General features: G+C 36.4%; 1 protein-coding gene across 2 annotated transcripts in view; it reads left to right on the forward strand.

Moving 5' to 3' along the window:
• The window catches only part of LOC117092015 (cytochrome P450 2C9-like), a 91,211-nt gene extending 78,125 nt beyond the window's left edge, over window positions 1-13,086 (forward strand). For both annotated transcript variants that reach the window (XM_033225140.1, XM_033225130.1), the window contains exons 7-9: window positions 4,910-5,097; window positions 9,743-9,884; window positions 12,552-13,086. In XM_033225140.1, coding sequence (XP_033081031.1) covers window positions 4,910-5,097; window positions 9,743-9,884; window positions 12,552-12,733 — 512 coding nt within the window. In that variant the 3' untranslated portion in view covers window positions 12,734-13,086. The remainder of the gene's footprint in view (window positions 1-4,909; window positions 5,098-9,742; window positions 9,885-12,551) is intronic.
• Window positions 13,087-13,707: the final 621 nt, after the last annotated feature.

The raw sequence follows: 13,707 nt of genomic DNA on the forward strand, positions 1-13,707 counted from the left end.
ATATGTTATTTTGATATGACATTAATCCCTGTTTTTTTCAAGACAGTAATTTCATGACTAAATTATATGCTTACTTTATGTTTTCAAACATTTTATTATTTTTATTTGTATTATATATACTAATGTATAATTTATACACAGATTCATCTTTTATCTTCTTTAATTTCTATTGGTACATAGTAGGTATACATATGTTTGGGGGTACATGAGATGTTTTGATACAGGCATGCAATGTGAAATAAGCATGTCATGGAAAATGTGGTATCTATCCCCTTACGCATTTATTTTTTGAGTTACAAACAATTCAGTTACACTCTTTAAGTTATTTTAAAGTGTACAATTGAATTATTATTGACTATAGTCACCCTATTGTGCTATCATAGAGTAGGTCTTATTCATCCCCACCTCCCCTCCCACCCCCCATTACCCTTTCGAGTCTCTGGTAACCATGCTTCTACACTTTATGTCCATTCGTTCAATTCTTTTGTTTTTAGATCCCACAGATAAGTGAGAACATGCTATGTTTATCTTTCTGTGCCTGGCTTATTTAACTTAACATAATGATCTCCAGTTCCCTTCATGTTGTTGCAAATGAGTGAATCTCATTCTTTTTATGACTGAATAGAACTACATTGTGTATATGTACTACATTTTCTTTATACATTTGTCTGTTGATGCATATTAAAGTTGTTTCAAAGTCTTAGCTATTGTGTACAGTGCTGCAACCAACATAAGAGTGCAGATGTCTCTTCAATATACTTATTTCCTTTTATGGGGGTTATATACACAGCAGTAGGGTTGTTGGATCATATGGTTGTTTTATTTTTAGTTTTTTGAGGAACATTCAAACAGCTCTCCATAGTGGTCATACTAATTTACATTCCCACCAACACTGTATGAGGCTCCACTTATCTCCACATCCTCACTAGCATTTGTTATTGCTGTCTTTTGGATATAAGCCATTTTAACTGGAGTGAGACGACATCTCATTGTAATTTTGATTTATATTTCTGTGAGGATCAGTGGTGTTGACCACCTTTTTGTATGCCTGTTACCCATTTAAATGTCTTCTTTTGAGAAATATCTATTCAAATCTTTTGCCCACTTTTGGATTGGATTATTAGATTTTTTTCTATAGAGTTGCTTGAGTTTCTTATATATTCTGGTTATTAATCTCTTGTCAGATGAATAGTTTGCAAATATTTTTCTCCATTCTGTGGGTTGTCTCTTCTCTTTGTTGATTGTATCTTTGGCTGTGCCGAAGCTTTTTAACTTGATGTGATCCCATTTGTTCATGTTTGCTTTGAATGCCTGTGCTTGTGGGGTATTGCTCAAGAAATTTTTGCCTAGACCAATGTCCGGGAGATTTTCCCTAGGGGTTTCCTACAGTACTTTCACAGTTCAAGGTCTTAGATTTAAGTCTTTAATCCATTTTGAGTTAATTTTTGTTTATGGCAAGAGATATGAGTCCAGTTTCATTCTCCTGTGTAGGATATTAAATTTTCCCAGCACATTTATTCAAGAGACTGTCTTTCCCCCAGTGTACATCCTTGGTACCTGTGTTAGTCTGTTCTCATGCTTCTGATAAAGCCAACACAAGACTGGGTAATTTATAAAGGAAAGAAGTTTAATGGATTCATAGTTCCACATGACTGGGGAGGCCTCACAATCATGGCAGAAGGTGAATGAGGAGCAAAGTCACGTCTTACATGGCAACACGCAGAGAGCTTTGCAGGGGAACTTCCATTTATAAAACCATGAGATGTTGTGAGATTTATTCACTACCATGAGAAAAGTATGGAAGAAACCATGCCCATGATTCAATTATCCCCACCTGCCTCACCCTTGACTTGTGGGGATTATTACAATTCAAGATGAGATTTGGGCTGGGAACACAGCCAAACCATATCAGCACCTTTGTCAAAAATGAGTTCACTCTAGGTATGTGAAATTGTTTGTGGATTCTCTATTCTGTTCCATTGGTCCATGTGTTTGTTTTTATGTCAGTACCATACTGTTTTAGTTAGCTCTGTAGTATACTTTGAAGTGAGATAATGTGATTCTTCCAGTTTTGTTCTTTTTGCTTAGGATAGTTTTGACTATTCCGGGTCTTTTGTGGGTCCATATAAATCTTAGGATTTGTTTTTTCTATTTCTGTGAAGAATGCCATTGATATTTTGATAAGGATTTTATTGAATCTGTAGATTGTTTTGATAGTATGGACATCTTAACAATATTGATTTTTCCAATCCATGAGCATGAAATATTTTTCTATTTGTTGTGTCCTCTTAAATTTCTTTCCTCAGTGTTTTATAGCTTTCATTTTAGACATCTTTCAGTTCTTTGGTTAAATTAATTCCTAAGTATTTAATTTTACTTATGGCTATTGTAAATGGGATTACTTTTTAATTTGTTTTTCTTTTTGTTCACTGTTGGCATACAACAACACTACTGATTTTTATGTAGATTTTGTATCCTTCAACTTTACTGAATTTGTTCATCAGTTCTAATAATTATCTTGTGGAATCTTTAGGGTTTTCCTAATATAAGGTTATATCATCTGAACACAAGGATATTTTGACTTCTTCCTTTCCAATTTGGATAGCCTTTATGTCTTTCTCTTGTCTGATTGCTCTTGCTAGGTCATCCAGTACTATGATGAATAACAATGGTGACAGTGGGCATCTTGTCGTGTTCCTGATCTTAGAGGAAATACTCTTGGTTTTCCCCATTCAGTATAGTACTAGTTGTGGGTCTGTCATATAGCTTCTTTATGTTGAGATATGTTCCTTCTATCTCAGGTTTTTTTAAATTAATTTTTATCAGGAAGGGATGTTAAATTTTATCAAATACTTTTTAAGCATCAACTGAAGTGATCATATAGCTTTTATCCTTCATTCTTTTGATATGATGTATCACACTGCTTGATTTGCACATGTTGAACCATCCTTGCATCCCAGGGATAAATCCCACTTAGTCATTGTGAATGACCTTTTTATTGTATTGCTGAATTTGGTTTGCTAGCATTTTGTTGAAGATTTTTGCATTAGTGTTCATCAGGTGTATTGGCCTGTAGTTTTCTTTTCTTGATATGTCTTAGTCTGATTTTGGTATCAGGGTAATACGGGTCTCACAGAATGAGTTTCGAAGTATTCTCCTTTATTTTTTGGAATAGTTTGAGTAGGATTGGTATTAGTTCTTTAAATGTTTGGTAAAATTCAGCAGTGAAGCTAGCCAGTCTTGGGGTTTTCTTTACTAGGATATTTTTATTTCTCATTTGATCTTGGTACTGGTCATTGCATGTTCAGGTTTTGGATTTTTTCCTGGTTCAAACTTGATGGGTCATATTTGTCTAGTGATTTGTCCATTTCTTCTAGACTTTCCAATTTATTGGCATATAGTTGCTTATAGTAACCACTAATTATTCTTTGAATTTCTGCAGTATCAGTTGTAATGCCTCCTTTTTAATTTGTTTTTATTTATTTGAATCTACTCTGTTTTTTTTTAGTCTGGATAAAGGTTTGTCAATTTTGTTTAACTTCTCAAAAAAGCAACTTTTTGTTTTATTGATCTTCTGTTTTTCTTCATTTAAATTTTATTTCTGCTCTGATCTTTATTATTCCTTTTCTTCTATTAATTTTGGGTTTAATTTGCTTTTGGTTTTCTAATTATTTGGGATGCATCATTAGATTGTTTATTTGTCTATTTTCTCCATTTTTGATGTAAGTTCTTGTAGCTATAAACTTCCCTTTTAGTACTGGTCTTGCTGTAGCCCCTTGGTTTTGGTATGTTGTGTTTCCATTAAAATTCGTTTCAAGAAATTTTTCAATTTCCTTTTTAATCTCTTCATGGGCCCACTCTCCATTTATGAGTATATTTTAAAATTTCCATTTATTTGTGTAGTTTCCAAAATTCCTCTTGTTATTGATTGCTGGTTTTATTACACTGTGGTCAGAGAAGATGCTTGATATTATTTCAGTTTCTTTGTATATTTTAAGACTTGTTTTGTGACCTAACATATGGTCAATTCTTGACAACAATCCATGTGCTGCAGAAAAGGATGTGTGTTCTGTAGCAGTTGGATAAAATATTCTGCAAATATCTATTAGATCCATTTGGTCTATAGTGCAGATAAAGTTCAATGTTTCCTTGTTGATTTTCTATCTAGATGCCCTGTCCAATGTTGAAAATGGGATGTTGAAGTCTCCAGCTATTATTTTACTGGGGACTATCTCTCTCTAGTTCCAATTATATTTCTTTTATGTATCTGGGTGCTCCATTGTTGGTTGCATATATATTTAAAATTGTTCACCAATAGTGATCTTCTTTGTCTCTTCTTATAGTTTTTGTTTTGAAATCTACTTTGTCTGTTTTAAATATAGTAACTCCTGTTGTTTTTTTCTTTTCTATTGGCAGGTACTGTCTCATTCCATTCCTTTATTTTCAGCCTATGTGTGTCTTTATAAGTGAAGTGTGTTTCTTTTAGGCAACAGATTAATGGATCTTGTTTTTCCATCCAGTCAGTATGTCTTTTGATTGGAGATTTTAGCCCATTTACATTCAGTGTTATTATTGATAAGTAAGGACTTACCCCTGCCCTTTTGTTATTTGTTTTCTGGTTGTTTTGTGGACTTCTCTTCCTTTTTTCAATCCTTCCTATCTTCCTTTATTGAAGATAATTTTCTCTGCTTATATTTGTATAGATTTTTCTTAATGCCTAGTTTATGGTAGTTACACATTTGTGCATCTGTAACAGTCCTCTCTTTACATTTGCATATACTTCCAGCACTATAATTTAAATTTCTAATGATGTTTGGATACCTTCATCATGATTCATGTACCCCTGAATTGGGACAACAAATGTGCCATTTTTCTCCTTTTCCATCAGTTTTTACTTGTGTCTTATCAGCTAAAGTCCAGGAAGAGATTGAACGTGTGATTGGCAGAAATCGGAGCCCCTGCATGCAGGACAGGAGCCACATGCCCTACACAGATGCTGTGGTGCACGAGGTCCAGAGATACATTGACCTCCTCCCCACCAACCTGCCCCATGCAGTGACCTGTGACATTAAATTCAGAAACTATCTCATTCCCAAGGTAAGTTTGTTTCTCCTACACTACAACTCCATGTTTTTGAAGTCCCCAAATTCATAGTATCATTCTTATCCTCTACCATCCCCCCGTGAGAGAAGTGCATAACTCATATGTATGGCAGTTTAATTGGACTTTCTGTTGTTTCCAGCTTGGGGCTACAAAGTCTTGTAACAGGTTCTTGTGTCTGGCAGTGTGTGTTTTCCAGATTTATTATCTTTTTTCAAGATTGGTTTGGCTACTCTTAGGTGCTTATATTCCAAATACATTTTAAAGGTATTAGTTTGTCAATTTCCCAAAACATTGGGCTGGAATTTCTGTCAGGGTGACATTAAATTTGTAAGTCAGTTTGGAAAGAACTGAATCTTGACACGTTGAGTCTTTCTATTCCTCAATATAATTATGCTTCCAATTTATTTGGGGTTTCTTTTATTTTCCCAGGAATGTTGTGATTTTGTTGTCATGGCTTTCAAGTCTTTGGTTTTCCCTAGATAATTAATATTCTTGTTGTGGAACATAATTAGTTTTTATCATTCTGATGATGTTAATCTGTCAACTTTGCTAAATTTACTAATCACTGTTCATAATTTATTTCTGGATTCATTGTAATTTCTGTGTAATTATACTGTACTGGGTTAATATTGTTTTATTACTTATTTTCCATGTCTCATGGGCTTAATGTCTCTTTATTGCATTAATTATTGCATTGGCTAGAATTTCTAGGAGAGTGTTGAATAGAATTGGTGACAGTGGGGATCCTTGTTTCTCATTTCTAATCTGCAGGAAACAGTGGAAGTTTTCCATTTCAATATTGAGAATGATGCTTGAAGTAGATTTTGGTAGATATTTTTTATCAGATTAGAGAAGTTTGCTGTCATATGTATGTCATAATTGTGTGTAAAATCTTATCAAATCAATTCTCTGCACCTATTTATATAATTGTGTGTTAGTCCGTTTCCATTGCTATAAAGGAATATCTTTGACTGGGTAATTTATAAATAAAAGGTTTTATTTTGGCTCATGGTTTTGCAGGCTGTGCAAAAGGCATAATGGGGGCAGGCATCTGCTCCTAGTGAGGACTTCAGGTAGCTTTCAATCATGGAAGAAGGTGAAGGGGAAGCAAGCATGTCACATGGCAAGAGAGGGAGTAAGAGAAAGGAGTGGAAGTGACTTTAAACAACCAGCTCGGGTGTGAACTAACAGAATATGAACTCACTTATTATCATGAGAAGAACTTTAAGCCACTCAAGAAGAATTCACCCCCATGTCTTAAATACCTCCCACCAGATTCCACCTCCAATATTGGAAATCACATTTCAACATGAGATTTGGAGGGGACAAATATCCACACGACATCAGATTATATGTATTGGGCTTACATTCCTCACTAAAGAGAAATAAGTATGCGCATAGAGATGAATTGACCTTCTTCATATTGTTTAGGACTTCAGTGTTTACATTCACAAGAGATTTGGTTTATAATTTTCTTTCTTAGAATTTTCAAGAGTTTTGATATTAAGATTATGCCAGCCTAATAAAACTAGGCGAGAAAAGTTTCCTAATGCGAGTCTGATTTTATTGCCGTTCCTTCTCCCCACTTTCCTTCTTGTGATCACTTAGTTGTATCTTTGAAATGTCTGATAACTTTTGGTTAAATACCAGATGCTATATATAAGAAATTGCAGAATTTCAGAGGTTTATATTCTTCAAAGAAAGATTCATTCCTCTCCCATAGGCAGTCATAATGACATAACACCTGTTGTTATGATTCAGAATTGGACATAATGTGAACCCATTCGAAAATTGAGTGTCAGTGTTAGCTTAGCTCTCTGAGGTTCTCCTACCTCTGGAACCTTGAGACCAATTTTTGTCTTGGCAGCTTTACAATGCTTTCTATCACATGGTTTCTGTATTTATCCAGACACTCCAGTTGCCATCTCAAACCTACTTTTTCCAGTTAAAACCAATACATATTATTAGTGAAATAAAAAATAATATAACTGAAACTTGTATTTTCAAGGGGAAAAACCAATGAGATTAGTAAGGTTGCAATTACTAATGTCATCTTTTGAAGAAGACAGAATTGATAATTTACTGAGAGATTATGGGGCTTACCCTAATGGTCACCGATTTAGTACAAGAGATAAGACTTCAATGCACTCTGTTTTCACAAACACAGGAGGTAACCAGGAGAAGGTTTTTGTTTCTCAAAACTAGGGTCTGAGGGTAATAGTAATGAAACTTACTTCTTCTCCTATAACTAGTTAAATGAGAAATATACTGAAGAATCAGGCAGGAGCTGCCAGTCTCCCCAGTTCACTGCATCAGCTTTGGTGAACTGCTGGAGGGGAACGATGCATCTGATGAGCTTCTTCATTCACCCCCATGCAGGGCAGCTCATGCTGAGAAGCCAGAGCCCAAGGGAATCACCCATTGAATCCCTTCTTCATGGAATAGCCCAGTACAGAAAAATGCAGCACTGTGTGGCCAATTCTACCCTCTTTACATATCAGATACATGTGTTCTTCTGCTACAGGCTGGATCCATTTATCTAGCTGGAGATAATAGTATGAGATAGGATTGGCAAACTGTTTCTGTAATGAGGTTAGACAATAAATATTTAGACTTTTCCAGCCATGTGGTTTCTGTTGCAATACTTGACATCTCTTATTGTAGCATGAAAGCAGTCATAAACAATCTGCAAATGAATGAGGATTGATATGTTCCAAGTTTTATAGAAACAAATATAAATTTCCTATAAAGTGTTTGTTTCAAAAATATTATTTCTTATTTGCATTTGTTCAATGTGAATACTTTTAGCTCACATACTATACAAAAACAGGTGGCAGGATGGACTTGTGCAGGGAGTACTTTTTATTGATGCCTAATATAAGACATTTCTGTCCAGTAGAATTTTCTGCAACTATGTGTGATTGATTTGTGCTTTTGTGTCCTCTTAAAGAATATTTGTCAGCACAAGATTCCAAAGACTGGCTTTTAACTATCCCGGAATTTTTTTGTTTTAGCTCTTATATTTAGATCAATGACATATTTCAAATGAATTTTTATTTGTAATATGAAGTAATAATGATCATGCTTCAATGTCTATAAATTTCTAGTTATTCAAGTAACATTTGTTGAAATAAATCTGCTTTGGTTCTTAATAACATTTTAATATAGTACTTGTTTATAAATATTCAAGGGAATATTTTTGAAAAACCAAATTATAGACTATTGATAAGAAAATTTAGGGGGTAGAATTTTTCCTTACCTTTTTATTATAAAATATTTTAAAATAAGTAACATTACACACACATATGTATATGTACATATGGCAGTATGTATATATATCTACTTTGATATCTGTCCATCCATCTATTTATGCTTCTGTACTTCAGTATGTATAGCACAATAACAATGGTTTTCTCCTACATAATAATAATAGCATTCATACTGTAGAGTTATTAATACAATAATATTATTAACTACACAGCTTATATTTAAAATTTTCCAATTTTTAAAGAATATGTTAATCACTTTTTTTCTTGCAATTCACTCTCCAGTCAAGAAACAGGCACATAATTTCAGTATCCTGTTATTTTCATCTCCCGTAATCAAGAAGAGTCCATTTCCTCTGTTTCCTTTCAGTATGTTGATCTCTGTGAAGAGTTGAGGCCGTTAGTCATTTAAATTTTCCTGGGGCTCATTTTGTATGATTGTTTTCTAGATATTATATTCCAGTTATGACTTTGGCAAGAAAACTACATAGTACTTTGAATATTCCACTGAATCACAGTGGTGAGGCGGAGGCACATAATGTCACATATGTCATTATTGGTTATGCTAAGATTCTCACCTAATAAGTTGGAATCTGCCAGATCTCTCCATTGAAGGGGTTCTATTTTTTATGTGTGAATGATGAAAATCTATGGCATGGTACTTTAAAACTGAACACTCTGCTTCTCAAGTCACACATCCAATAGTTTTATCTTTCATTAATGATCCTTACCTGACCTGATGATCTTGACCTGAATGGTTAAAAATAGGTGATTTTTCTAATTTCATCGTTCCTTCTGTATTTTTAAGCTAGGATTAATCTGTAATGAATATCTCTCCCATATCTTTAAATGAAGACAAACAAACTGCATGACAATGACAAGAACTCAATAGTTTTATACTTGTGACTATACTAGTTATCATCCCAGAAGACGTCATTTGAAACTCAATCATGTGTTTATTCACAAACGCCCTGTGAAAAGATACTGTGTCCATTTCCCGTGTCAACAGAGACTTCAACTTTAAGTCATACTCTACACATAAGGTTGGTGAAAACCAAAGTGAGCAGCAAGTGTGGACAGCCACTAGTGTCCAAGCTTGATGAAAAGGAAGACAGATTCAGAAGGTTGCACCCAAGTATCCAAGTACTCAGGACTTCAAATGTGATTGCAGGGCACTTTAGCAAGATTATTGTCACTGGCCTTAAGCTCATGCCTCTTATTACTTGGTCTATCCATCTGGAAATGGTACTGCTCTTCTTTGGAATGGTGTGTCCTCATCAGCACATCAAAAGATTCAACTACGTGATCACCACTGTTTCTTCAACCTTCATGACTTCTTTACAGCTCAGTTCATCTATGTCTCTTGTTTCTAGGGCACAACCATATTAATTTCCCTGACTTCTGTGCTACATGACAACAAAGAATTTCCCAACCCAGAGATGTTTGACCCTCGTCACTTTCTGGACGAAGGTGGCAATTTTAAGAAAAGTAACTACTTCATGCCTTTCTCAGCAGGTAATATAAATGTATTTCTATTTGTGTTTCAGGGTATAAGATAAATTTTTTGATCAGTTGGAACTTACGTGTGCCTCCTCTGCAGTGGTACAATTACTCTTCCTACATGATCAAGAGCACTGTTCTGAATGTCTGTGTGCTCCCTGCTCATGATACATCCTAATTATTGGGCCAGATTAGTGGGCTTTGGGGAGTTAATCCAATTCTTCCAAATTGAGAAAGCTGAAGTATAGATTGGTTGAATTCTGCCTCTAGGTACACCACTGAGGTACCCAAGAACTCCTCCTAGAAGATAAAACTAATTACATTTTCCTCACTAGCCATGAGGAAGTTATCTCACTCCAAAACTTCACTGAGTGTTTTCCATATGGTGTCCCTCACCCCCTAGGCTGGGCTTTTGGGATAAAATTATCCTCAAACACTGAAGACAGTTTTAAAAGGCTCACGTCTGAGTTTGGAAAGCACAGCAAACAGATCATTTTAGTTCAATAGGACTGAGGCTGTGATACAGGAAAGGATAAGCTGTTGGGAGTTGGGAGGCAGATGGAAAAGCTGTCTGCTTCTTGTTCTCTTATACCCCAAAGTGAGGCATAAGTAACATTTTAATAACAGTAAAGACATTTGACCTACCTCAAAGGAGGCAGAGAGGATGAAATGAAGAGAAGGCAGGGCTATTAAAGGAGATAATGAGCCACAGGAGCAGGACATTAGCTCTAAATAAAGGATATTAGAACCTTTGCCAAATAACCGTGGATGGGATGAGGGGGACATTGGGAACGTAGCAGGAGCCTCTGGGGTGATGCAGAGCACCACGCTCTTCCCCTAGTCATGGCCATGTATCTTAGATGTTAGATCTCCACACCTGAAATGTGTGTGCTGAGCATCTGGTGGTAGAATCTCCTTCCTTCCTTCTGTGGCCTTTGATATCTGCTTTATATCTGGCACTGTAGATACCAAGACAACAAGAAAAGAAACTTTCCTTCAAGCATTCACATTTGGCACATGTATTAGTCCATTCTTACATTGGTATAAAGAACTACCTGAGACTGGGTAATTTATGAAGAAAAGCGTTTTAATTGACTCACAGTGCCACAGGCTGTACAGGAAGCATGACTAGGAGACCTCAGGAAACTTACAATCATGGTGGGAGGCAGAGCGGAAGCAAGCACATCTTTCCATGGCAGAGCAGGAAAGAGAGAGCAAAGAGGAAAGGCTACATACCTTTAAACAACCAGATCTCATGAGAACTCACTATCATGAGAACAGCAAGGGGGAAATTATCCCTCATGATTCTATCACCTCTCACCAGGTATCTCCCCCAACATTGGGAGTTACAATTTGACATGAGGTTTGGGTAAGGACACAGAGCCTAACCATATTACACTCTAATAAATAAATAAATCAGTAATTATTATACTAGGTGACCCATGCTGTCTGTTTCTTTGGCCATGACAAAATATCCAAGACTAGGGAATTGATGAATAATGGAAATCTATTTCTCACAGTTCTGAAGGCTGGGAGTTCCAAGATCGAGGTGTCAGCAAGTTCAGTGTCTAGTGAGGGCCTGTTCCTTATAGATAATGCTCCCCCTGTATCCTTATATGGCAGAAGGGCAAAAAAGGCAAAAGGGGAGAAATGGCTCCCTTGCATCTCTTGATGTTATTATTTTAGCAAGGACAGAGCCCTCCTGACTTATTCATTTCCTAAAAGGAGCCATCTCTTTAGTAATGTTGCATTGGGTATTATGTATCAACATATGAATTTGGGGGAGGCATATTCAGACCATAGCACATTTTTCAATGGAAGCATAAATATAATGTTGAGGAAACCCAGAGAAAGCAACATTTTCTTGCTCAAGGAGATGAGAAAAAGGGTAAAAAAGGAGATAAAATTTGACCTATGTCCTAACTGTGGTAATAGAAAAGTTCATCTTGACCAAAAGGAGCAGCATGCTGTAAAACTTGAAACCTTGTGGTGTGCTAGAGGCTGATGACGAGTGGCTATGCCTAGAGTTGACAGTATCGGATTTGAAGAGTGTAAGGAGTGATATGGATTATCAGACTGGAAACAGAATGTGAGGTCCAGGTCAATCCATAGGTACCTTATCCTATAGGACAGACAGGGAAGCCATTTAAAGTTTTAAAGTGAGAAGGTGACATGTTTAGCCATGTGCTCCTGAAAGTACCTAGGGGAAAAAAAATCTTTGACTGTATATTGATCCAGAAATACAAAGGGAAATACAGTATGTTAGCTTCCTCCTCTAACCCTTCTCAGTTCAATCCACTTGACAAGGAATGTATATTTCTAAAGAAAGATTGACGAAGGCATTTAAAGTCTGTACAAAGATTTTAATAAAGTGCTTGGCATGTAGCTGGTACTCAATAAATATTTGTTCAATATAGGGTGGCTGTTAAGATCTGATATTAGGTGAAGAGTAAATATGTCCACTCATTTTTCAATTGCCTACCCATCCATCCATTCATCCATCTATCTATCCACCATCCATGCATTCGTGCATGCACCCATCCACCCATCTATCTCCTAATCCCTCCTATGATTCACTGAACAGTTATTGCATATTCTGTTTGTGCCAGTTATAGAGACAGTGTTTGTCACTGTCACAGTTACACATGAGGAGTAACTGCTCTCTGTGTTTGCTATTTTCAGGAAAACGGATTTGTGTGGGAGAAGCCCTGGCCCGCATGGAGCTGTTTTTATTCCTGACCTCCATTTTACAGAACTTTAATCTGAAATCTCTTGTTGACCCAAAGGACCTTGACACCACTCCAGTTGTCAATGGATTTGCCTCTGTGCCACCCAAGTACCAGCTGTCCTTCATCCCTGTCTAAAGAAGAGCAGATGGTCTGGCTGCTGCTGTGCTGTCCCTGCAGCTCTCTTTCCTCTGGGGCGTTATCCACCTTTCACTATATGTGATGCCTTTTCTGGCCTGTCATCTCACATTTTCCCTTCCCTCAAATCTAGTGAACATTCAGCCTCCATTAAGGAGAGTTTCTTATGCTTCACAGTGCAAATATATCTGATATTCTCCATACTCTGTAACTGTTGCATTGACTGTCACATAATGCTGATATTTATCTAATGTTGTTATTATTAAATAGAGAAAGATGATTTGTGCATCATAATTCAAAGGCATTTCTTCTCTGCATATTCTAAATAAAAAGCATTATTATTTGCTGAGTCAGTTTATTAGACCTTCCTTCTTTTATGCATAATGCAGGTCAGAAATTAAAGAAAAACAGAGTTCCAGGAGGCCATGCTGGTTCTCAAAATGATGAGGACAGAAAGGACAAAGGGGAAGAGGGTAGGGAAGCTATTTTTGCTGAGTGTGAGAGTTACCGGAGGATTGGATTTGAAAGTGAGAAACTGTCCAGGAGCAGCTCCAACCTGTAGGGAAATATTCAGAGGATCAACCAAAGGGAGGAATGGACATTAAATGTTAGAATTCTTATATCCACATTGGTGTTCCTTTTTTTTTTTTTTTTTTTTGAGATAAAGTCTTGCTCTGTCACCCAGGCTGGAGTACAGTGGTGGAATCTCAGCTCTCTGCAACTTCCGCCTCCCAGGTTCAAGTGATTCTCCTGCCTCAGCCTCCTGAGTAGCTGGGATTACAGGTGCATGCCACCATGCCTTGCTAATTTTTTGTATTTTTAGTACAGACGGGTTTTCACCATGTTAGCTAGGATGATCTCGATCTCCTGACCTCGTGATCTGCCCGCCTCAGCCTCCCAAAGTGCTGGGATTACAGGTGTGAGCCACTGCACCTGGCCTGGTGTTACTTTAAAGTGTCATTACTTTATCTCTA

This window comes from Trachypithecus francoisi, unplaced genomic scaffold, assembly GCF_009764315.1.
Source record: "Trachypithecus francoisi isolate TF-2019V2 unplaced genomic scaffold, Tfra_2.0 Contig01436, whole genome shotgun sequence".
Classification (NCBI taxonomy): Eukaryota; Metazoa; Chordata; class Mammalia; order Primates; family Cercopithecidae; genus Trachypithecus; species Trachypithecus francoisi.